We start from the raw sequence: 24867 nt of genomic DNA on the forward strand, positions 1-24867 counted from the left end.
ACTATGTGTTTGAAAGCCAGGGAAGACTCATGCAGACAAAATACACTCTCTTCCCATCCATTGGAGATGAGTAGAGAAATAATAATTACCCAATAATTACCAGCTCTCTTTTCTGCCCGGGTCCAAAGTGGGTTTTTAACCTTGCATGCTTTTAGTATGGAAACAAACCCTCATGGGATGAGACCATGATCACTCACCTGTCTAAATAACTGACAATTTGGGGACTCGTGTTCATCTTCATGATCTTGATTTCAGTTAAAAGGTCTTCTATCATGAGTCCTTGGAGATCAATTTTTTTGATGGCCACCTAGAATGACATTGAAAATCAGCAACTTTAGAAGTTGGTGGCACGAGACCACAGCACACATGGGATGAGTGATTTAGCAATGACACAGGTGAGCCTTGCCAAAGTGCCTTGGGATTAGACAAAGGAGTCATTAGGAACTGACATTCCAACAGCTCATTTCTCTGCTCCTTTGGGGGCCACTTACAGGACACGTGGCCACTGACATTTTGCCTTGTCCACTTGTTAGCAATCATGTCTCAACTATCACCCCCAAAGCTCTGAGCACACTCTCTGTTTCTCTGTCTGCACTTCAGAAGAAGTAAAGCATGCCTTGGTACTCTGTGGATACATCTTGGGCTACAGGCAGGGCTTGGGGCTTTTAGGGAGGCCTTGCAGATCTCTCCCTACGTGCAGTTCCCATGTGCAGCACTGCAGGTGGCTGAGGAACTGCCAGGAACATTCAGATGTATTTGCTGGCAGCCAGAAATGAGAATTCAGCACTCTGAAGCCGTCGGCCCAGAGAGCAGTGAGATGCTCTAAGGCACCACCTTTGTTGGAGCAATTGGGAGCCAGGGAGAGTGTCCTTCTCTGAAAGGAACCGCTGCCCTCCTTGCCTTCCTCCTGGCAGCTGAGCAGGACAAAGACTGTCCCAAATGCACTTGGCAGGCTGGCACCACTCTGTGCTTCTTGTGCCTTTGCAGCACAGCTCTAGCCACAGCTCCAGCCCCAGCTGACACAAGAGAGGAAAGCCCTGGAGAGCAGCAGGATCTGCAGGGGCTCTTGACATTTACCTCTCCTCCTGTGGCAGTGTCGACCGCTCTGCAAACATCTCCAAATCCCCTGGAAACAAAAGAGCAGCAAAGAAAGGAGAAGCCATTTAGATCTTGGAGTGAAAGCCAGCCCAGACAGGAGATGTCTGCTGGAAATGCCTCAAACCTGCAGCATGCAGGAGGGCTCTGCCAGAAGGCAGATGATGCATTTTCCTCTCCAGTGCATGGGCACTGGGCCTGTTCCTGAAGCACTGGGCTTTAGTGCCTCAGCTCAAAAGGCCAAATGATTCTTTCATCTTGGGTTTCAGTTTCTAAACGGGGCAGTTTTTATTCTGAGCACAGACTATTTCCTTCAGCAAACACTTGGGAAGGAATATTCCTGAGAACTTTTATCTCACTGCTGTGGTTGGGGGTAGATTGCTGTTTGTGGCAATGAAATACAAGTGTCTTTGACAATGCCTCCTGACCACACTTACAAATTCTGGCTGGTACTGAGACATGGGGCAGACTAACCCAGTGTCTGAATATGTTTGCAGCATGCCTGACTTCACACTTGGTAGATATTCCAGCAGCAAATCACCTGCCCCATGACTGTGTAGAAGAAACTGTGGTTGGACTCACCCTCTGCCGACATTTTCCAGTTCAACGTATTTCCCCCGGGGATTTTCCATGTTCACCATTTTCCCTGAGGGAAACAAAATGCAAGATGCTCACTTGAAAGCAGAGATCCCACCATCCAAGAGATACAAAAGGCAGCCCCACTGGGGCTGTACAGTCTGGCCTTCTGAGTCCTTTGTGCTCAGCTGGGTAACACCAACAAGCACAACAAGACAGGCAGCTCTGCAGTACAAGCAGGCCAGCACAGAGCCTGATTTTCCACAGGCCTTTGAAGAGATCTCTTGAGAGAAAACAAAGCAGAGGGAGATGCATTCCCAGGAGAGGAGGGCAGCTTCTCCACCTTGCAGCAGTTGGCCAAGAGAATGCCTTTCCCTTTGTAAAGCAAAGCAGCTGATGCTGTAAGCAATGCCAAGGGGGCCTCCAGCAGCAGCAGGAGCCTGAGCCGTGATGAGCAGGCTGAGCTGGAAGACGCCCTTGGCCGTGGCCCAGGTGGAGAAGCACAGTGCTCCTCCTCCCCCTGCCAGCAGGGATCAGTCCCTGCCATTGCACTGGCCCTCTCAGCCCCGCACACGTGCCCATCTTCCCGCAGCGGGCAAGGGCAGCAAGGACAGCAGTGCTCCCTCCTCAGGGGCCGGCGGGACACGGACAGCTGCCCAGAGGAGATGCTGCCCCTGGCTGAGCCCAGCCCAGGCCATGCAGGAGCCGGCCCAGAGCAGGGGCTGCTGCCTCGGGGCAGCTCCGCGCTGCAGCGGCCGGGCGGCAGCGGGACTCTCCCAGCTCAGCAAGGCTCCAGCCTCTGCACTCACACCGGCCCTCAGGGCCAGGGCAGCCACCACAACAAAGCTGCCAAAGCCCCAGCACCAGCCCTGACAAGCCATGGCAAGAAGGCACGGCCACACCCAGCCCCTTCCAAGCCGGGGACCCCATTCAGGACACAGCAGGATCGGCTCTGAGCTCAGACACACCCAGGTGCACATCAAGGCCCTTTTTGTGCCAACAGGGGATGGGAGACACAGAGTCACCTGGGCTCTGTTCTCAGCCCCCCCAGGTCTTATCTGAGAGCACAGCACTGGCAGCTCTTCTGGGCAAGAAGCAGATTCAATGACTTGTGCTGCAGAATCACAGAGGACTTGATGTGTGTTCCTTGAGACTGATCTGAGCAGGGCTTGGGTCAATGGGCAGCATTCTAACAGTCATGGGAATGACTGGGAATCAGGGATGGAAAAGTGCCATGGATCTGAGGAATATACAGCAGAGGGTCTGGAGGCTTGCTCCTGAGAAATGCCTACAGTGCACTTTGATCTGATCAAGCCCCAGGGATGTGTTTCTTGGACACATCTTTCTAAGAACTAAAATAGGATATTAAATACAGATTGTGATAAAATTATCTGTCTTTTCATTGTGGGCACAAAAAGAACACATTTGGCTCTCTGTTTTTGTGTCACCTGATGTTCTTTCAAATGAGTTCTCACTGACAAATATAAAATATTATCCAAAAAAACCCCTGTAAATGTAGTAGTGGTAATAAGAACAGTCATAAAAATGACACCAGTAAGACACATGGGGCAGAAGAGCTGCTTCAAGATGAAGAAAAAAGTCTACCCAAAAATATCCAGAAAAACACCAAACTAAAACCAAAACCACAACCAAGAAACAAAACGCCAAAACCAAAGAAATTCTGTCAAGTTTTTTGCTCTTGGGATGGGTGAGAAGTCAGGAGTCTAAGGAGAATTTAGGAAGCTAACCATTCTATCCTGTTTGGCCACCAGCACACAGGACTTGCCCACATCATTTCCTAGGTCACAGCCTTCTGCTGATGCAAGAACAAGCCCTGCTTCTGCCTTCAGCAGACAGGCAAGCTCAGGCAAAGCCCAGCACGTCCAAGCTGCCCTCAGAGGCAGCAGCAACACCCAGAACACTCTCTTGCTGCCTTGGAGCACAGCATTTCCTGTGGGGAGCCCTAAATGCCCCTGGGACACCACAGTGAGGAGGATCATTTGGTGCAGCTGTGCTGACACGTGCACACAGTGCACTGTCCCTCAGAGAAGAAAGACACCAGACGTACTCAGGAGCTCCAGGGAGTCATCCTCCACCTCCTGTTGCTGAGCAGCAGCTGTGTCACTGCTGGAGAGGAACCAACTGCCCGGGCTCCACTTCTGAGCTGGGGCAGCAAAGGCTCCTTTAGGTGACACTGCTGCTGCTGCTGCTGCAGGTTCAACAGAAGAGCCTGTGGAGATCTGAGACAACAAAGGAGTTTGTGTCAGAAAAATGGCTGGCAGAGATTAGCCCCAGATCCCATTTCAAATGCAAGCCCTTAGGGAGGTGCTGTCAGCCACATGCAGGGCTCTGCCATGGGTTTTTTCTGATGTTCACTTCTCTAACTGGATGGGTCAATCCCAAAGGCTGGTTTTACTCAAGTTCATGGCCAGATTCATTTTCCATTTCCTCCAAAATCCATTTGCATGGATTTTCTGAAGGATGACTGCCAAAATGACCACTAAATTTCTCTGAAAGAACTCTTTTCCCCCTCTAATGGCTGCAGACCCACTTGCAGCTCCTTGTTCAGATGTTCTACCTCCTCCCATGGAGTCCTCTTTTTCTCCTCCATCTTCAGAAAGTGTCCAAGGGGCAGCGCTTCTGCCTGGGACAGTTTCTGGTCCTCGCAGGAATCTCGGGGCTCCTCGCTGCCAGTCATTTCTTCCTCCAGTCCCTCGTCCGTTGTCCTGATCCTAGCCTGGGTTTCCTGCAGCTCTTCCTGAAGCTCCTCCCCAAAGTTCTGAGAAGAACAAGGAGAAGCTTTGATGAGTGGAGTGGCTGCCACTCCTCCACTCACCTGGTTTTTTAGATCGCACCTCAGCCAATAGATGTTCCAGTGGTAGTGAAGTCTTCTGATCTCTTTGGTGTTCCTCTTCTTCACTACCACGGTGTCTCTGGGGAACACAGACAGCTCTGCTTGTGCCTCTGCCTCCATGTTCTGTAGACACAAATGCAGAGCAAGTGACTGTGAGATGCTGCCCCTGTCAGAATCCCAGCAAGCTGGGGCCTAAACAGGACAGCTCAAAGCCCATTTTCCAGGGGTCACTGGCTGAGGGGAGTGGCTGGTTCCTGGCAGGACTCCAGCACTCAGCATCCTCAGCCACCAACAGCAAGAGCTGGCTGCTCAGAAACTTGCAGCTCTGCCTTGCACTAAAGACAGCACCCTCCAGAACTGGCAGTTACTGTCTGGGATAGTTCAGGCTGTGGTGTGACCACAGCTGGAGCCTGGTGGTCATTGGGCTCCTCTCTGGCCTCTTGTCCAGGAGCACAGGGAGCCAGAGGAGAATCTTCCCTTTGGTCTGTGCTCTGTCGACAGACAGGAGTGTGAGACACAGGCCATTACCTCTCATTTATAACCTTCTTTCTGTTCAGCTCTAGAGCCAGCTCTACTAAGCACAAATCATCATTTTTTGATAGCAATGGGATTCTGAGTCCCTCAGACTAAATTCAAATGGGCTGATTCAAGTGGACTGCAAATTGCTCTGAATTAGATAATTCCCCCTGGCTACTCTGGGCAGGCAACATTCTCTCTGCAAAACTGGGCTTTTAGTTCTTTTCAAGCTTTGCAATGGAAAATTAGGAAATAGCCAGTGATGCATTTGCCCTTGCTGCTGCAGACATGGAAATGGATTTTCTTGCAGCCTACTTGGCTGGTCCTCTACACTCTACTGCCACAGGCCAAGCTCACAGCTTGCTGCACAATTCTTAAACACCAGGAACACCAAATGTTCCTTTCTCACTCACCTCAGGATCAGCACCGCTGAATACCCGGCTCAGGTGACCTGCAGTGGGCAAGGGAAAATGAAACAGATGCTTTGAGAAAACCGGAAACAACCATGGCATTTTTAGAAAGCTTTCCAAGAAGGTCCACGTTTTCAAAGTTGTCCCGCTTGACCCAGCAAAGGGAGGAAATGACAGACTCTGCTGCCACAGACTCTGCCATGGAGGGAACGCAAGCCCTGCAGGTTCCCTTGCAAATGCTGCCCGCAGAGCCCTGGCTACAGACACCCCCTTGTGAGCTGAACGTGTTGACAGGAGCTTTACCCAAGTGGCATCCAAATGGCCTTTCTGTTTGCAAATCAACTCAGTCACTAAGAAAGAGCAGGAAGACATACAAAAAACCAGGGTAGGTGACACACAGGGAAAATCTCTACTTACATGCCAGGTGATTCAGGAAATAGCAGGAATAAGTTGCTATGAAAATAGGGCAAACTGCAGCAGCGAGTTGCCCAATCATTTTGGCAACTGCTGTGCAAGTTTGCAGACTATATACTTAATATATAGTATATATGCTATATATATAAAAATAAATATATAACCTTATATATAAATATAAATATACATATATATATATAATATATATTATATTTTACTATCTTTATTTTATATAAATATATGAATATATGTAAATATATACTATATATATAAAGTCTGCATATACTAAAACCAAGAAAAAACGCAAGGCTCCTCTCTGTGTGCTGTTGCACACCAACAAACGCCTGAATCACAGGAGAAAACTCCTGCTCAGAGCAAGCTCCAGAGCTGCTCTGACACCCCTGAGGCCTTCCGCGCACCAAGGCAACCGTGTGATGTCACCATGACCACGTGGCGACCGTGCCCTGACATCACAAAGCAAACGCTCTGTGATGATCTATGACATGATGCGGATGGATGGACTGATGTTTGTGTCGGCCTTGGCTGCATTTCTTTCCCCCCCTGGGCTGCCTTTTTCACCTCTTGTTTTCCCCCTGTGCCCCCTGTGTCCCCTGTTGCTGTGCTGGGGGCGAGCTGGCGGCCGGGCCGGGCGGAGCAGCAGTTCCAGCCCCGGGTGTCCCTGGAGCGCTGGGAGCTGCCGGTGGCCCCAGGCACTGTCCCCTGAGGAGCTGCTGAAGGACAGCGGGACACAGGGGGCTCAGGGAGCTGAGGAGGCGCTGAGGCTGCAGGGACAGCGACCTTGAGGTGCTGCAGGGACTGAGGGCTGTGGGGGAGCAGAGGGCCATGGTGGCACTGAGCTGACAGGGAAGTGGCACAGGCTGAGGGGGGTGGCGGCTTGAAGGGGACGGGATGGGTCAGAAGGGATTGAGTGGGGTGAGAGGACTGTGAGGGGCTGAAGAAACCAAAGGGGGCCGGGGCTCTGCCGGGGGGCCAGTGGGGCTGAGGGCATGGAGGGGGCCAGCAGGGAGCACACAGGGCTCCGGGCCTGCAGCTCTGCCAGCCCTTGGAACCAATTGCACAGGTTCCGCTTTTGCCACAGCTGCCCTGCAGACCTTGAGCACAGGGGGAGACTGACAGGAGCCAGCAGGGAGAAGCTGAAGGCCACCAGCCCCAGCAGTGAGCAGGGAGCTGCTGCTGTCAGCCCAGAGCCCGGGTGAGGCCGCAGGGCCGGTGAGGCAGGCTGGGGGTGAGGGTGGCCTGGACTTTGGCCCTGGCCTTTGGACAAACTTTTTCTTTCTCACCCTCCTGGGGAGGCGCTGTCAAGGAAAACGGCCCAATCCTGACCCAGTGTTCCCTTTGCTTCTCAGATGTCCCATCTGCTCTCCGTGTCCAGGTGAGCTGCTCTGCAAGGGAGGAAGAGAGCCAGGGAAAGCCTGGCGACTTGGGCAGCTGCAATCCCTGCAGATGGAGTTGGAGATGGAGATGGTTAAAGTGGGACTGAGAGAGTTCGAAGTTGATGGTTATTTACCTGTGTAGACTGGTGTTTCTACAGGTATATACGTATGTATATTGTTCTATTGATGCACGTATATTGATGTGTTTGCATCTGCATTTCTAGTTACATACTTGTTCAGGTGTATGGCTGTATAGTTGTTTCTATGGGGTTGTAAGGATTCTTCTACTGGTACACTGATATTTGTATACTTACAGATAGGTTTGTTATGGTTTTATTTCTATATGTCTTCCTTTATGCCCTATGATATATTAATTTTATATTTACATCTGTATATTGTATGGCTCTATGTGTGCAAATACTTCAATGTGTACTGCGTTGTATGGTTCTAGAATTCTATTTCTTTAGTTAGGGGTCTGGGATTCTTTAGAGAGGGATACTGATATTTTGTATTTGTATATGGACTGTAGAGTTGTAGTAATGCGTAATGAATTAAACTGTTATACATCCATTCACAATTGTGTAGAGTGAGTGGTTCTAGAGGGTTGGAAGAAATTCATTTTTTAAATTTTAGTTTATATTTGGATCTATCTACATGGCACATTTGTAACAGTAAACTAGTTTTATAAGTTTGAATTGATATTTTTGTGTTTCTATACTGGCAGTGCTACTGTAGCAATTTAAAATAAATTGCATTTTTAAACCTAAGTTGATTCTTGTGTATTTGTACATTGGTATTGCAGCTGTCATGATCTGCAAGCAATGCAATGTTTCCACTAAAAGAAGTGTAGATTTGTGCTATGCAGAGCAATCAGCAGATGTAAATGGGATGATGGGGGAGGATTTTGGCCATGTAATTCTCCAGCCGTGCCCAGCACATGCCCCACTTGCACTCAGGCTGGGCAAGGAAAGCGCAGCTCTGGGATGGCAGCGGAGCCACACATTGTCCAAGAACTCTCTGCAAAGGCTGCTGAGAAAACTCCGGGACTCCACGGAGCATCCAACTCCAACCAGAGCCACTCAGGGAGGACAAATCCACCTCCCATGCCACGGGCAGCTCTTGGGGAAGCGCTCCAAGTGTCCCTTGGAAGGTCATCCTGGAGCCCAGGAGCCAAGAGGGGCCTCTTGGAACCCTGGGCACAGAGAATTTCAGACTTGCTGTGCTGACAGGCACTGACTCCCAAGCAAACACTGCAGTTGACCTGTGGCCGTGGAGAAGGCTTCCAAAGTTGAGTGAGAGCACTGGGATTATGGGTGTGTAGTTTGAATAGAAGTGTGTGATATCACATGGTGAAAATTTAGACTGTAAGGTTTCAGAATCTTGTAATACATATCTAAAGAAAGGTGGAGGATTTAGGGTGGAGGCTGAGTCCTTCTTTTTCACCTTCTTCTTCATGGGTTTGGGAGATATTTTGTAATTGGGTAGAAAAATTTGCATTGTGGGCCACAGGTGGTTGGTTATTGGGTTAAAATGAAAACTAAATTAAGGTGTCCTTTCATCATTGGACAGTATGTTCTTAAAAGACCTTGGAAAGAGATAGAGAATGAGCCATTTTCCACTTTGTGAGTTAGAACTTACAACTCGTGAGACTGTAACATAGATAAGAATTAATAAACATCTGAGGCCGAACACGAAACAACGTCTCTTGAGCATTTAATCCCAGCGCTAAGAGGAAAAGAAGATAAAAAGCCAACAGGGATCCTGAGCCAGCTCCACTGCCTTTGGCAGCACTTTGGCAAAGGAGCTGCAGCAAGCGGGAGGCAACAGGGACTGGGACTGCTGCAGGCTGGAAATGAAGGGCGGGCCATGGACACTTGTGCTGACATGCTCCAGAATCCACAAGGATGGTGGAGAACTGGGAAGCAACAAGTTCTCCCAGCCACGACAGTGATGGAAGCCCTCGGTGTGAAGTTCCCTGGAGGAAGTCCCAAGGGAGTTGTTGCTGGGATCAGCAGCAGCAGAAGGCAGCAGGATCTGCTCCTTTTCCTGGCTCTGTGTGCAGGGCACAGGCTGTGCTGGCCCTGCTCCCACAAAGCCCTTGCCCACGTGGGCTGCATGGTCAAAGCAATCCCATTGCAAAGAGAGGCTTTGCATCTCAGGGCCACTGCCCTTGTCTTTTGGCCTGGAATGGCTCTCATGCCAAAGCACAGCAGGTAACCAGGCCTTGGCGAGGCAGAGCCTTTAGAGGGACAGAGAGAGATCAGGCACCCACATGCCTGAAACTCCTTCAGCTCTCTTCTTTTGCAGAATGAGAAATAAGCAAGCTGGGAAGAGGCACATGCAGTCCTTTGAAAAAACATGGTGTCTGACAACTCCTGTGAGAGAAGAAAAATAGGTAGCAACTTTGCATTGTTGTCAAAGCCTGTGTCTTCTGCAGAGGAGACAATGGGATGTCCAGGAGGGGAGGAATAACTGTGATAACCCAGTCTGCCTTGCTGTGGACGGATATAGTTTGTAGCAGTAACCATTCTAGGTAATGCCAGAGTCTTATTTAACATCATGACACTCTGCTGCTTCATTGCAAAACTGCCTCAGCATGGAGAAAATCAGCTTAATTTCTTGTCAGTTACAGTAGATGCGGTGAGAAACTGTGACATGGATTAAAACAGGTTTTCCAGCCTCGTAATCCAGAGGGAGTTTTGGGTTGCTTTTTCTTCATTGTGTGACTTTATGGATCCCAGTTTCTCGCAGGGTTTCAAACCAACCCCTGCCTTCTCTTCTGCCTCTAAGCCTGTGTGCACGTGGTCCTGGGAGATTTCTATCTGCCTTCCAAAAGTGCTGGGACACGACTCCATGGGTCCATTCCCTCCTCGTTCCCAGATCTCCACAGGTGCAGGTGGCTTCCAGCTCTGACCTTCCGTCCAACGCAGAATCCATGGATCCCACCCGTACGGCTACTAGGGGTGGGATTTCATCTCCTTCCAGCTGGGATCCGGGAGCTTTCCAATGTCCCACGGTGCCACCTGGATAACCCAGAGGTTCTGGGGATCCAAAGGGATCGTGGTGCAGCAGATGAAGCATTTGCTGGGACACACTTGTGAGAATTCCATGGATTGATCTCCCTCCCAACCCACTGCCTTGAGAATTCAAAAGGAAAATGCTTTGAATCAACGACCAACCCAATGAAAGCAGTGAGATGAGAAGGAATCCCTGCTGGGATTCCATAGGCCATAAATGCCAATCCTTTCTCCAGGCCGGCTCTGTTGTGGCCGTGGCAGCACCAGGGGAGTGCCCTGTCCCTGCCCTGAGCCCAGCACGAGCCTTTCCTTGGGTGTTCTCTGCCCTGCCCGGGGCAGGAGGGCACTGCCCGAGTGGCTTTGGTGGCCCCGGTCACCCGGCTGGGCTGCAGCCACTGCAGGTGGCTCCTTGGGAATGTTCTAGAGCAAAGCTTAAAGCAAACAACAGTTTTTCTGGAAGGGATTCTACCACCTTGGGCTGTGCTGCTTTTGTGGCTCTTGGGGGCATTTGTGGTCTGGGAGTGGGTTTGGGGACATTCTGGGGTGTTTGAGGGAGTTTGGGGATCGTGGCAGGGCTGTATATCTTGGAGTAAATTAGGGTGGGTCTTAGGGAAGATGTGAAGGAGGTTTATTAGACATTGGGACCATTTTTGTTGCAAGGACTGGTTTGGGATACCCTGGGCAGGAGCTGTGAGGTGGTTTGAGGTGTCTGGGAGAATGGCTGTGATGCTGGAAGGGGGTTTTGGGGCAGCTGTGACTCCCCCAGACCCACAAACCTGCTACTAGACCCTGCCCCAAAGATGCTGCTGCAGTTTGGGGACTCCATGTTGGGGATCATCCTCCTGGTGCTGTGGGAGAAGGTGAGGGTGGGGAGGTCCCCAGGGGCTGTGTGTTCCCCCCAGAGCGTGTGTGATCCCCCATGCCAGTGTCAGCCTCTTTTCTCTCCCCACAGGGCTCCTGCCCCAGCTCCTGCTGCCCCCAGGAGGGAACTGGGGGAGGCGGCAGAGGGGGTGCACAGCCCCCACCAGGGGATGACCCCGGCCCAGTCCCTTTGTTTAGCACCAAGCTGGGCTTGGGGCCGCAGGAGGAAGAGGCCCAGGGGAAGCAGATGCTGCAGGTGGGACGGGGCTTGTGCTCAGGGCAAGCTCCTGGCCTGCACACCTGGCTCAGGTGTGACCATGCCCTGGGAAGGGAGTGGGACATTCCCATCCCCAAGGATCAGGGCTGGAAGCAGCACTTGGAGCAGGGACATGGAATTACTGGGAAGAACTGCGACCACACTCAGGGCTACTGGGAGCAACTGGAAATGACTGGTGCAGGCTGGGGGGAACTGGGATGTACCGAGAATGAGTGAGATCATGCTGTGGGCAAGTGGAATCATACTTGGGACTCTGGGGTAACTGGGAATGAGCATGCTGGGGAAAACTGGGATATATTGGGAGCGTCTGGAACGATTGTGGAGAGGACAACACCGGGAACAACTGAGACCATGTTGCCAGTGACTGGGAGCGACTGGGAGTGACTGTGTCTGTACTGGGGGTCACTGGGATCATACTGGGCAGTGACTGGGTCTGTACTAGGGGTGAAAGAAATGAAATTTGGAAACTTGAAAACCCTGATTGTTATGTAATAAGTGTATTAATATCTTAAATGTTTATCTTGTAATGTAACAGTAAAAAGCCACCTCCGTGGCACCCCCCCAGACCACCTTAAAAACAAACCTCGAGAGCTCCATTCAAAGAAGCCTGGCATCGCGGCTCCCCCACCCCCGACGCCGGAGCGAAAAAGAACGTCGCCGGAGCAGCCGTCGCTGCCGTCGCTGCGAGGCTGGCTCCCAGCCGCCCCGGCCCGAACCCCCCTGCCGCTGCCGCCGCTGCGAGGCAGGGTGCCCCGGCCCGAGCCCCGGCGCGGAAAACCCCAAAGCCCGCAAAACCACCACGTGGCACGCCCAGACCACTGCCGCCACGGGGCTGGCTCCCAGTGTCCCCGCAGCCCCCGCCGAGCCGCCCGCCCCAGCCCGGACCCCTGCCACCGCTGCCACCGCTGTGAGGCGGCGCGAGACTTCCAAGACGCCATGTCTGGTTGCAAAACTGCCATGAGAAGCCCGCAGCCCCTGCCCCCCAGGGGGCAACCCTGTACATGCAAATTAGAAGTCCAAGGTGCATCTTGAGACTCTTTTAACACCAGAAACCCCTTATAAAAATAAAACTAAGTAAAATTAAAACACACAGGAACCAATACTAAGCCGTGTAAACCCTAAAGTATCAGGGGAACTGATTTTTCCAGTTTCTGTGACTCGCTGTGACTTGAAGGTACCAAGCCAGAAGTGAGACCCCGAGAGAAACAAAGGAAATTTAGAACTTTGGGTGTACTCCCAGCGAGGGAAGAGTTCTCCAGCTCTGTTAAACTTCCTGCAGCAGAGCTGACAAGGACCCTCCTCCTCCATGGCGCAAGAGGCGGCCACACCCCTGGAGCAACCATTGTAAAAGCTGATTAATAAAGTCATTTTAAAAAGAAAAATATTATCTCCGCCCTTTATTCATAACAGGGGCAACTAGGTGCAAGTGGGTTCCTACAGGATGGAACAGGGACAAGACTAAAGCGGGACTGGGATCCTAGTGGGAGGGACCAGGAGCAGGCTGAGGGCAGTTAGGACCATGGTGGGCAACTGGGATATACTGGAAGCAACTGGAACTGTCCTGAGGGTGACTGGGAGTGGCTGTGGGCAACTGGAATTATGCTGGTGGCAGGTGAGAGGAAGTGGGAGCGACTGGGAGCATGCTGGGGGCAACTGGAATGTACTGAGAGAAACTGGGAGTCCCTGGGACTGTGGTGTGAGTGACTGGAAGCATAGCAATGGCCTTGGCTGGGTCTGGGGTAACTTGCAACCATTAAAGAAAAGGGGGGAATTGTGGAGAAGATAGCTGAGGAATGGGTAGAGGATAAAGGACACAATAGCTCTCAGACTAATATTGTAACTAGAAGCTAGGACAAGGCCAGCATGAGGATGAGGGAGAGAAACTGAGATCATGAGAAAAGAGGAACTAAATGCTACAAGGTGATACAACTGTTGCAATATGCTGATATAACATGAAGTAAGCTATTGTGTACTCACTACCAATCAGGAGCTTGGCTTTTGCAATATGTATGAACCAATTACTTAGAATATAAATGTAAGCGAGAAAACAAATAAAATCGAGCCTGACTGATCAACACAGGTTGAGTCAGTCTCCCTCCATCCAACACTTTTGGAGCGCCGTTTGTCGGGCCCCAAGAGAGGGGCTTTAGTCACAGCAATGGTTCATCCTGGCCGCACTTGGGATCAACAGCCTTCGTTAGAAGTGTGACAACAGCGATGTTGTGCCACTGAGGGAACAAAAACACTCCCCAGGGCTGCTCCTAAAGAATCCAGGACCTCGTTGGACAGCAGCAGTGCCTGGGAGCAGACAGTGTTTCTGCTGAGCTCCAGAGGAGCTGAGCCCAGGGGCTGCTGCCCAAGGCCGAGGCACAACGAGCATTTCTCAGATTGCAGAGTGGCCTGGGAAGGTGTGGGGGGGATAAATCACCCCCTCAGCGTGGTCCCAGCTGCTCCCAGTATTTCCATGTCCGTGCTCCAAGTGCTGCTCCCAGCCCTGATCCCTGGGGATGGGAATGTCCCACTCCCTTCCCAGGGCATGGTCACACCTGAGCCAGGTGTGCAGGGCAGGATCTTGCCCTGAGCCCAAGCCCTGTCCCACCTGCAGGATCTGCTTCCCTTGGGCCTCTTCCTCCTGTGCCCCCAAGCCCAGCTTGGTGCTAAACAAAGGGGCTGGGCTGGGGTCATCCCCTGGTGGGGGCTGTGCACCCCCTCTGCCCTCTCCCCAAATTCCCTCCCGGGGGCAGCAGGAGCTGGGGCAGGAGCCCTGTGGGGAAGGAAAAGGGGGTGACACCGGCATGGGGGGGTCACACACGCTCTGGGGGGACACACACAGCCCCTGGAGACTCCCTTCACCTTCTCCTGCAGCACCAGGAGATGAACCCAAACATGGAGCCCCAAACACCGGCAGCATCTTGGGGGGGTGGGGGCTACAAGCAGCTTTGGGGGTCTGGGGGAGTCACAACTGCCCCAAAGCCCACTCCCACACCAACAGCCACTCCCAGACTCCTCAAACCACACAACAGCTTCTGGCCTGGATCATCCCAACCACCTGCTGCAACATAAATAGCCCCAAAATCCACAAAACCCCCTTCCCATCTCCCCCCTAAACCCACCCAAACTGACATGATCCCACTCTGGATGGTCCTGCATGGCACACACTCCAAGGCTCTGGAATTCCACTTCCCAGACAGGAAAAGATCTTCCTGCCCTTCAAGGCAAAGCTCTGGAGAAGGAGCCCAAAGCCAAGGGCAGCAAGATCCTACAGTCACATTTCACTGCCAGCCCCCAGAACTCCATCCATGCCTGTTGGAGCTCCTGCAGTGGGAATTCAGTCAGGGCAGGGTCTTGGGTGGGAGCTGCCCTGGCTCAAGGGAGACACTGAGAGACAAAGAGAGCAGAGAGAGAGGCAGGAGAGAAAGGAGGACACAAACACAGTCAGCTGAGAAGGTGGCACTCTGAAAACAGAACTGCAACTGACTGGAAATGAATGGGGCACAAATCAAGAACTCTCCAAGTTTGATTTACTATCAAAATACATCCCACCCACCCAGCCACACACAATTCCCATCCCACCGCTCCAAATCTGGATCCCACCCCTCCTAATCTCCTTCCAACCCCATCTCTCCCTGGTGGCTGGGGAATTGAGTAAGTTTGGCAGGGGATTGGCTTCATCTGAGGTGGGAACAAGCCATTTTGAGGTGGGATTGAGCCCTTTTGGGGTAAGATTGAATAGTTTTCAGTGGGATTGGAGTGGTTTTGAGGTGACAGATCAATCCCTCTTGGCTTAGGGGGAGGGAGACGAGAAAAAAATTAACAGCAAATCCAAAGCATAACCAGCCAGGTGTCTTCCCAATATGGATTACAGGGAACGTGGGTCACAGGGCTCTGCCCAAAGTGGCTCCTCCAGTGGGGATGGAGCCGGAGCAGTGCACGAAGCTCTTCCCACACTGGGGGCACTTGTAGGGCTTCCCTTACTGGTGTTTCTGTTGATGTTGGGTCAAGTGAGAGCTCCTGGAGAAGCTCTTCCCACATTCCCTGCACTCATAGGGCCTCTCCCCCGTATGGATGCGCTGATGCCTGATGAGGGTGGAGCTCTGCCTGAAGCCCTTCCCACAGTCAGGGCAGCAGAGAGGCCTCTCCACTGTGTGCATGCGCTGGTGTTTGAGCAGACTGGAGGTGAACGGAAACCTCTTCCCACATTTATCACACTTGTAGGGCCGCTCCCCCAGTGTGGATCTTTTGGTGCAAGCTCAGCCTGGCTCTGTGACTGAAGCCCTGCCCACATTCTCCACACTTGTATGGCCTTTCCCCAGTGTGGATGTTCTGGTGCTTAATCAGGGTGGCTTTCTCTCTGAAGCTCTTCCCACATTCCCCACACTCGTAGGGCCTTTCCCCAGTGTGGATCCTTCGGTGGCAGATCAGGTTGGAGCTCTGGCTGAAGCTCTTCCCACATTCCTCACACTTGTGGGGCCTCTCCCCTGTATGGACACGCAGGTGCCTCACAAGGTTGGAGTTCTCCTTGAAGCCGGTCCCGCAGTGGGGGCAGCGGAAAGGCCTCTCCTCGGTGTGTGTGCGCTGGTGTAGGAGGAGACTGGAGCTGGTCTGAAACCTCTTCCTGCATTTATCACACTCGTAGGGCCTCTCTCCAGTGTGGATGCGCCGGTGGATGATGAGGGTGGAGTTGCACGTGAAGCCCTTCCCACAGTCGGGGCAGTGGAAGGGCCTCTCCCCTGAGTGTGTCTGCTGATGTACAAGGAGCTGGGTGCTGGTCAAAAACCCCTTCCCACACTGGGAACATTTGTAGGGCCTCTCCCCACTGTGGATCTTTTGGTGGAACTTCAGGCTGGCTTTCTGCCTGAAGCCCTTCCCACACTCCCCACACTTGTATGGCCTTTCCCCAGTGTGGATGTTCTGATGCTCAAACAGGGTGGTTCTGTCTCTGAAGCCTTTCCCACATTCCCCACACTCGTAGGGCCGTTCCCCTGTGTGGGTCCTCTGGTGGCTGATCAGGCAGGACCGCTGGCTGAAGCTCTTCCCACATTCCCCACACTTGTAGGGTTTCTCTCCAGTGTGGGTCCTCTGGTGGCTGATCAGGTTGGGCCTCTGGCTGAAGCGCTTCCCACATTCCCCACACTCATAGGGCCTCTCCCCAGTGTGGATCATCTGGTGGGCAACCAGCTGGCAGCTCTTCCTGAAGCTCTTCCCACATTCCCCACACTCATAAGGCCGTTCATCTGTGTGAATCCTCTGGTGGCGGAGCAGGTGGCACCGCCAGGTGAAGCTCTTCTCACACCCCAAGCACTTGTGGGGCTTCTCCCCATCATGGAGCTGCTCATGGACCACCAGCTCTGAGCTCTGGCTCCATCTTTGGCCGCCTTCCCCACACAGGGTGTGTCTTTCAGCCCCGTTCCATTCCTGCACCGTGGAGCCGCTCAGAACAGCCTCTCCCATGAAGTTCTGCCGCAAGGACTTGTCCTCCCTGGTCTCCAGGCTCAGCTCCTTGTCTGGGGGAGGAAGGACAAGGAGAGGATGGGATTTGCCTCCGTGCCAGAGGGAAGGGGAAGGAGATCCCCCAGTGTGTCACCAGCAGGACGGTGTCAGCAGTGGGGCTGTCCTGCAGCCGGGGCCAGGCTGGGCTGGGAGATGGAGCAGGAGAAAGGGGGAAAGGGGCACTGACTTCCTGCTCACCCACCTGGGTGTCCTGGGGCATCTTCCTCTTTCTCACAGTCTCCTTCTCTGTCCGGCCAAGGGCTGGGAAAGGGAAATCCTGGTTTGGGAAAAAATAAGGGATGAGCACGTTGAGTTTGAAGGTACCTCAGCCCAAGTCCATCTCTAGAATTCACCAGGCACCTGGGCTCCATGAAAACCTCCCAAACACCAAGATTCAGCCCTGAAAAGACTCCCAGGAGTTCCCTGTCTCTGGTCTCTCCCCTTTGGTGTTCAGGGGGTACCCCTGTCCCAGCTGCTGGGGGTAAGGCTTGACTGGGGGTCTCCCATCTACTCTGTCCCCCACCCTCCCCAGGCTGCTGGGAGTCCCAGGAACCCAAAAAGCTCCCCCATTTTCCATCTGCCCATTTAGGGATGCTGGGGGGTTTTGAGGTCCTGGGGTCCCTTCTCCCCTTATTCTCTGCTTTGGCTGCACGGGGTCCAAGGAGTCCCCCCCTGCCCCTCTCCAGGCTGTTGAGGGTCTCACGAATCGCAGCGCTCTCCCCTCTCTGGGCTCCCCACTTGGGGGTCCTGGGGGACACAGGGCTCTGCTCCTCCAGGCTGCCTCTGCTGGCAGCTGCCACTGGAACATCCTTAAAGTCCCCCAGGGGGGATTTTCCACTCAGCTTTGGAGTTCTTCATTCTCAAAACATCCCCCCCACAACAACACAAAAAATAACTCTGGGACCCACAGGATATCTGGGCTGAGCTCCCCCTCCCCGGACACCTGTGGGATAGGGGGATGAGGGACAGGCTTGACCTCGTGGTTCCTTCTCCTATTCTTTATCTTGCTTTGTCCACCCCCTTCTTCTTCCTCCCACTCCCCCTCTTCCAGCCCTCCTCTTCCTCCTCCCTAATCCCACCTCCTTTTCCTACTTCCATCCCTTCTCCTGCTCCTTCTTCATCCCTCCATTTCTACCCCTCCTCCTCCTCCCCCAGGAGCAGGCACACCCCGGATGCCCCGTTCCCCAAGCCCTGGCAGCCCGCGGGAGGAGCGGGGATGGAGCCGGGACAGGTCGGGATGGGCAGCGCGGGGCTCTCGGCTGCTCCCACCCGCTGGGGGTGGGGGAATCCAGACTGGGGAAAAGGAGAGGGAAACTGGGAAAACTGGGGGCTGCAGATCCACACTGGGCCTTGCTGGGGATCCTGGCTGGGGACTTCCAGCCCTTGGGGCTCCTCTCGGGAGATCCGGGATGGGGGAATGCAGAGAGGGCTGGGGGATGCCAGGAGTGCCATCACTGGGAGTGACTGGGCTGTACTGGGGTCACTGGAACCTTACTGGGCCAGCTGGGAGTGACTGGGAATGACTACAAGCATGCTGAGGGCAACTGGGGTATACTGGCAATGTCTGTGACCATACTGGTGTGACTGGAACTACACTAGGAACAACTGGGACCATGCTGGGGGAAACCTGGAACCACTCTGGGGGCAACTGGGGGTGGCTGGGTCTGCACTGGGGGAACCTGGACATGACTGGGACCATGCTGGGGGGACTGGGATCACCTAAGGACTGACTGGGACTGTACCAGGGGCAACTGGGTGCAACTTGGATCACACTGGGAGCAACAGGGAGCAACTGGAACCATGCTGGGGACAACTGGGATCCTACTGGGATCACAGTGGAAGCAGCTGGGCCATGCTGGGGGGACTGGGATCATACTGGCAGCAACTGGGACTGCACTGAGAGTGACTGGGAGTGTTTATGAGCAACTGGGATCAGGCTGGAAGCAACTCTGGGCAACTGGGAGTGACTGGGAACATGCTGGCAGCAACTGGGATATACTGGGAGAGACTGAAACTATAGTGGGGGTAAATGGGAGCAACTGGCTGGGCCCACACTGGAGGATAATGGGAGCAGCTGTGCCCATGTCGGGGTGATACTGGGATCCTACTGGAACTGACTGGGATCATACTGGGAGTGACTGGAAGGTGCTGGCATTGACTGGAACCATCCTGGGAGTGACTATGGGTCCTGCTGGGATGATCCTGGGAGCCACTGGGATTACACTGGGTATGAATGGATCCTGACTGGGGGTTACTGGGCCCATATTGGGAGGAAAATGCGGACACATTGGGAGCAACTGGAATCAACTGGAAGGTACTGGGATCAAGCAGAGGGGACTGAGATACCATCTGGGATCATACTGGGAGCAGATGGGACTATACTTTGGGCAACTGCCAGAAACTGGGATCATGCTGGAGGTAACTGGGAGTAACTGGGAAAGACTGGCATCATTCTGAGGGAACTGGAGCCTTACTGGGGTAACTGGGAGTGACTGGGAATGACCATGAGCATGCTGATTGCTACTAGGTTATACTGGGAGTGTCTGGAACAATACTGGGGAGACTAGAACAACACTGGGAACAGCCAGGACCATCCTGGGAATAACTGGGACCATGCCATAGGACACTGGGAGTGACTGGATCTACACTGGGGGCAAGTGAACCACGCTGAGGTAACTGCGAGTGCCTGGGAACGATTATGAGAATGTTCAGGGCAACTGGGATATACTGGGAGTGTCTGAGACCATGCAAGTGCTGACTGGTACCAAACTGGGAGAAAGTGTGGGGGGGGAACTGGGACCACGCTGGGGGCAACTGGGACCAAGTGTGAATGACTGGGGCTCTGCTGGGAGAAACTGGGATCATCCTGTGAGTGACTAGGACTATGCTAGGGGCAACTGGGAGAACTGGAAAGACACAGGACAAAAGTAGGAGGAAATGGGAGCAATTGGGACTGTTATAAATGTATATTATAAAGTTGGCTTTTTGCAAGATGTGTGCTATATGATTAATAACATTCCGGTAAAAATATAAGTTTCCTATTTCTGCTATTAGTAAAGAAAACTAGGCATAGTGGTAGTAGTTGATATAAGTATGCTTAAACAGTCTATTTAGTCAAGATAACATCCAATGAACATGTAAAGAAGACTCTGCTACCGATACACCAACTATCAGCATCTCCCATCTGAAGAAAGGATGGACCAAGGCCCAAGCTGGAGGCGATAATGAAGACACAGCCACGAAACACGTGTGCTCTACAAAGGCGGAGCCAAGGACGGACCACGCAAAACAGTTCCTAAAATATAGAAATTAGTTTATGGAAGAATATGAATATGCACAATCTAATGCAAGAGAAAGGGTATTTAAAGAATGTCTCTGACATAGCAAAGTGTGGAGTTGGCTGAATGCCAAGTCACCAGGCCAGCTGTACTTTGCTTTTTTTTTCTATCTCCTAATTGTCTTTTTTTTATTAAACCTATTTCCTAAAATTTACCAAAAAAGTGAACCTCGTTTTTCACAGGACCAATTCTGGGGGCAAATTGCATCATAACAGGGAATAACTGGGAGTGACTGGACTCATAGTGGGACCAACAGGGAACAGGGAGAGAGTGAGGGGAAGTAACCAGGTTCATACTGGGAATGTCGAGGAAACTGGAACCACGGGCTGGGGACACTGGGCTCATACTGGAGCAGCCATTGCCAGCACCGGGACCCCCGAACCCCTTTCCCGCCCATCCCGCCCCTCCAGCCACCAACGGGGACCCGGCAATCCCAGGGGTCCCCCCCTCTCGGGGTCCCCGCCCTGCCCTTCTGGGGCTCTCCTCTCTCTGGGGTCCCGCTCAGGGAAGCCGCGGCTCTCCCGGGCTCCCCAAACCCGGTGTCCCCCCGGCCCCGCCGGTCCCGCGCGCTCCCCACCTGGCCCCGCCAGAGCTCGGAGGGCCCGGCCCGGGAAGCCCAACCCCCACACAGGGGGGACCCGCATCCCCCCGCCCCCGCCGGGGCTCTGCCGACACCGGGACACCCCAAAAACACCTCCCGGGCACCCCACGATGTCCCCCCGAGCGGCATCTGCGCCTCGCCTTTGGAGCCCCGCGAGCTCCAAACATCCCCCCAAAATACCCCAAACCCAGGGACCCCAAACCCGGGATATTTGGGGCGAGCTCCCCCTCCCCGGGCACCTGCGGGATGGGGGGCGATGATCCCGGCGCTGCCGCCAGTTCAGGCAGCGCTGGAGCCGCCGCTCCCTCCGCTCGTCTTCTCCTCCCGCTCCTGCGGCCGCTGCGCCTCTTCCTCCCTCCCTCCTCCTCCTCCCCCGGGCCCGGCCCCGGACTGGGAGGGCGGGGCCAAGGAAAGGGCGGGAACTGGGAGGGGAAAGGGGCGGGGTCAGGGCGGGGTCAGGGAAGGGAAAGGGGCGGGGTCAGGGACAGGGCGGGAATCATTAGGGGAAAGGGGCGGGGCCAAAGGAACGCGCGGTCCTAAAACCGCCCGGTTTGACCGAAAATCACTCGAAATGGCCTAAAATTGTCCAAAGGGACCTATAATCCACCCTAAAGCAGATCAGGTTCAGACTCAAATTACCCAAAGACGCCAAAAATCCCCACAACGCAATCTAAAGTCACCCAAAGTGGCCTCAAATCCACCCTATATCTGTATGGTTTGTCTTAATAATCACCAAATGGGGATAAAATCATCCAAAGGGGTCTAAAACCAACCAATGCGGCCTGAAATTTTCAAAAGTGGTTTAAGACCCGTACAAAGTGGCCAAAAATCCTCTCAAATCTCCTAAAAGGCTGTAAATTCCACCCTGAAAATACTTGGTCTGGCCTAAAATCAAAGAAATTAACCTAAAATCCACCCTAAAACCCAACAGATTTGGACCAAATTCATCCCAACAGGACTAAACCCCACCAAAATTGGCCTAAAACCATCCAAAGGGATCTAAAATCCAGCTTAAAACTGCCCAGTTTATCTTAAAATCATTCAAAGGGGACTAAACCCCACCAGATTTTGCCTAAAATCAGACAAAGGGGCCAAAAATCCACCCTAAGCCTGCCCAGTTTGGCCTAAAATTACCCAAATGGGCCTAAAAATCTCTGGGACTGGGACCAAGACCGAGACCGAGATCAGCACCAGAACCGGCACCAGCACCAAGACTGAGACCGACACCGGATCCAAGAGTGGCACCGAGAGTGGCACCGCTCTGAGACGGGCACCGAGACCAAGAGCGGGACCAGAACCGACACCAGAACCGACACCGGCACCGCTGCAGGACTGGGACCAGGACCAGAACTGACACCAGAACTGAGACCGGCACCAGAACTGGCACTGGGACTGGGACTGAGACCGAGACCAGCACCGGAACCAGCACCGAGACTGGCACCACCCAGGGACTGGGACCGAGACTGGGATTGGCACTGGGAGCACTCCGGGACCAACACTGGCACTGGGACCGGCACCAGGACTATGCTGAGACCAAGACTGACACCGGGACTGAAATCGGCAAGAAATGGCTCAAAAGTCACCAAAAACGCCCCCAAGGAGACCAAAAATGCCTGAAAAGCGACAGGAAATTACTCAGAACTGGCCCAAAAACTGACTAGAAATGCACCCTGTTGGGAAAGATTAATCAGGGAAACCTTATAAATATGATTGCTTAGCAAAAGATTCTGAAAATGTGAAACCTATAGTCGAGATAGAAATGGAAGCTTACTTTGAGTTGTAGGATACCGAGTCTTAGTTACTATATAACCTAAAGACAATAGCCTAGCCAGCTGAAGGAGAATCCCTTGTGATTGAACAAGACCTTTCTGCTGGCTAAGGGATCCAAAGGTCAATGTAGCAAAACAGAAAAGTCTAAAGAGTAGTTTTTAGAGTTTAAAATATAACACATGGTAATGTAGTAGTTCTTATAGGCTGTATGTAGATTCTATAGGATTTTGTGTCTTGTATTGGTTGGTCACTGTAAATTAGAATATTCATCACAAAAGGAGATATAATGTATTGTAACCAGGACCTCGCTCTCTTCTCTTCTTCTCTCTTCACCCTCTTCACTCTCTCTGGTCCCTGTTCTCTTGGCTTTCCTCTTCGCTCTCTCTCTCTGGACCTCGCTCTCCTTTCCCTGCTCTTACCTCTGCTCTCTTCCCCCTGCACTCTGATCCCTGCCAACTTGCTCTAGCTCTCTCCCCTCTTCTTGCCAGCTGACCCTCTTGCTCTCTCTCGTTCTCTCTCTGGGACTTCCCTTCAGCCCAGGCTGGTGGCTGAAGGGAAGGCCCTTTCTACCCACGACCCTTGCAATAAAACCACATATTCTAGAATATCTCAGGTTTGCAGAGTACCTTGTCCCTGTAAGTCGCGGATGTTTCTACACACCCGAAATTACAAACCATGGCTCATAATGACACAAAATGGCCCAAAAAGTGACCAAAAATCACCTCAGATGTCTCCAAAATGACAAAAATTGCCCCAAATTACCCAATATAACAGGAAATGGCACAGAAGTGGCACAAAAGTGACCAAAAATGGCCCAAGAATGACAGAAAATGCCCCAAAATGCCACAGGATGAGGAAGAGTCTGGAGGGACACAGAATTCCCAAAAATTAAAAAAGACATCCCCCAAAAATCACATTAAAACACCAAATTAATTTTAAAAATACCTGAAAAAAGCCTTAAAAATGCCTCAAAGGAAAAAAAAAAAACTGAAAATGCCTCCAAAATCTCTAACGTTTCAAAAATTTTCCAGACTACCCCGAATTTCCCAAATTCCCCAAAAATAAAAAAATCCCCCAAATACCAACAAAAAACACTAAGAAAATAAAAAAAACAACCCCAAACCCTTAAAATGCCCAGAAATATTTTTTTAAATCTCCCAAAACTCCTTAAAACTCCCCTACCCCTCAGATCCTCAAAATTCCAAAAATATTCACCAAAGCCCCCAGATAACAACAGAAAACACTCTAAAAATGCAGAAACGTCACCCCAAAAGTTCCTAAAAATACTTTAAAAATCCCTGAAAATATCCAAAGAGTCCTCCAAAATCCCCCCAAAAAACTCCCAGAAGTCCCGCAACACCCCAGAACTCTCGAAATCCTTGAAAATTCCCAGAAATTCCTACACTTCCTTCTGATTAAGTGGTGCAGCAGGCAGAAATTCCCCAACAGAACACCCAAAACTGAACAATTTGGACCCCAAATTTCCAAGATTTAGCCGTACAGAACCAAGAATTCCCAAAAAATTCATTTAAGGACCTCAAAATTCCACCATAGAGATGCCAAGACCCGCCCCCCCCCCCCAGACCCCCTTAAATCCCATATAGAGAACCCCAGATCCCCTATAGGGTCTCCCAGGCCCCACTATAGATCCCCCATAGATCCCCTCAGACCTCATTTGGAGACCTACGGACCCCCCCAGACCCCCCAAATCCCCCATAGGGACCCACAGACACCCCCAGACCTCTCCGGACCCGCTATAGGCTCCCGCAGACCCCTACAGATCCCCTGTGGACTCCCTCAACCCCCCAAAAGGCAACCCAGACTCCCACAAATCCTCTATATCACCCAGACCCCATTTAGGGACGCCCGGACGCCCTTTACGGACCTCTCTGGACCCTCGATAGACCCCCCAGACCCCGATAGAGCCCCTATACCCCCACAGCCCCCTTTAGGGACCCCCAGAGCGCCCTAAATCCCCTATAGACCGCCCCAAATCTCCTACAGACCCCCCACCAAATCCCATAAGGAAACTTCCAAGTCCTCTCAGACCCCTACAGACCCCTATAGATCCCCCATTGCCCCACCGTAGGTCTCGGACATGCCGGAGCCGGGCCGGGAGACCGGGAGAAAAGATGGCGGCGCCCCGGGAAAGGCACTGCTGAGTAATCTGCGCATGCGCAGGAGAAATCGCGCCAGTAGAGGGGCGGGACTCAAGGGAAAAGAGGCGTAGCCAATTAAACGGCGGAGAACGAAT

At 52.6% G+C, this 24867-nt stretch overlaps 1 protein-coding gene and 1 pseudogene across 2 annotated transcripts in view; both read right to left on the minus strand.

The window, feature by feature from the left end:
* Nucleotides 1–24867, minus strand: part of LOC310918360 (olfactory receptor 14J1-like) — a 537521-nt pseudogene that overhangs the window by 18799 nt on the left and 493855 nt on the right. The gene's annotated exons all lie outside the window — the stretch shown is intronic.
* Nucleotides 15035–24754, minus strand: LOC310918356 (uncharacterized protein). Its single transcript, XM_083877209.1, has 3 exons — nt 24698–24754; nt 17107–17181; nt 15035–16918 (listed from the first exon to the last, which is right to left on the minus strand). The coding sequence occupies exons 1-3, from the start codon at nt 24711–24713 to the stop codon at nt 15618–15620; spliced, it is 1392 nt and encodes a 463-aa protein (XP_083733335.1). The 5' UTR covers nt 24714–24754; the 3' UTR covers nt 15035–15617.

The sequence above is a fragment of the Zosterops lateralis genome (assembly GCF_965231275.1).
Source record: "Zosterops lateralis genome assembly, chromosome: 23".
Taxonomy (NCBI): Eukaryota; Metazoa; Chordata; class Aves; order Passeriformes; family Zosteropidae; genus Zosterops; species Zosterops lateralis.

Coding starts and splice junctions, on each gene's coding strand:
- LOC310918356 (XM_083877209.1), bottom strand. Junction 16,919..17,106: donor AGATGCCCCAGGACACCCAG/GTGGGTGAGCAG, acceptor TTCCTCCCCCAG/ACAAGGAGCTGAGCCTGGAG.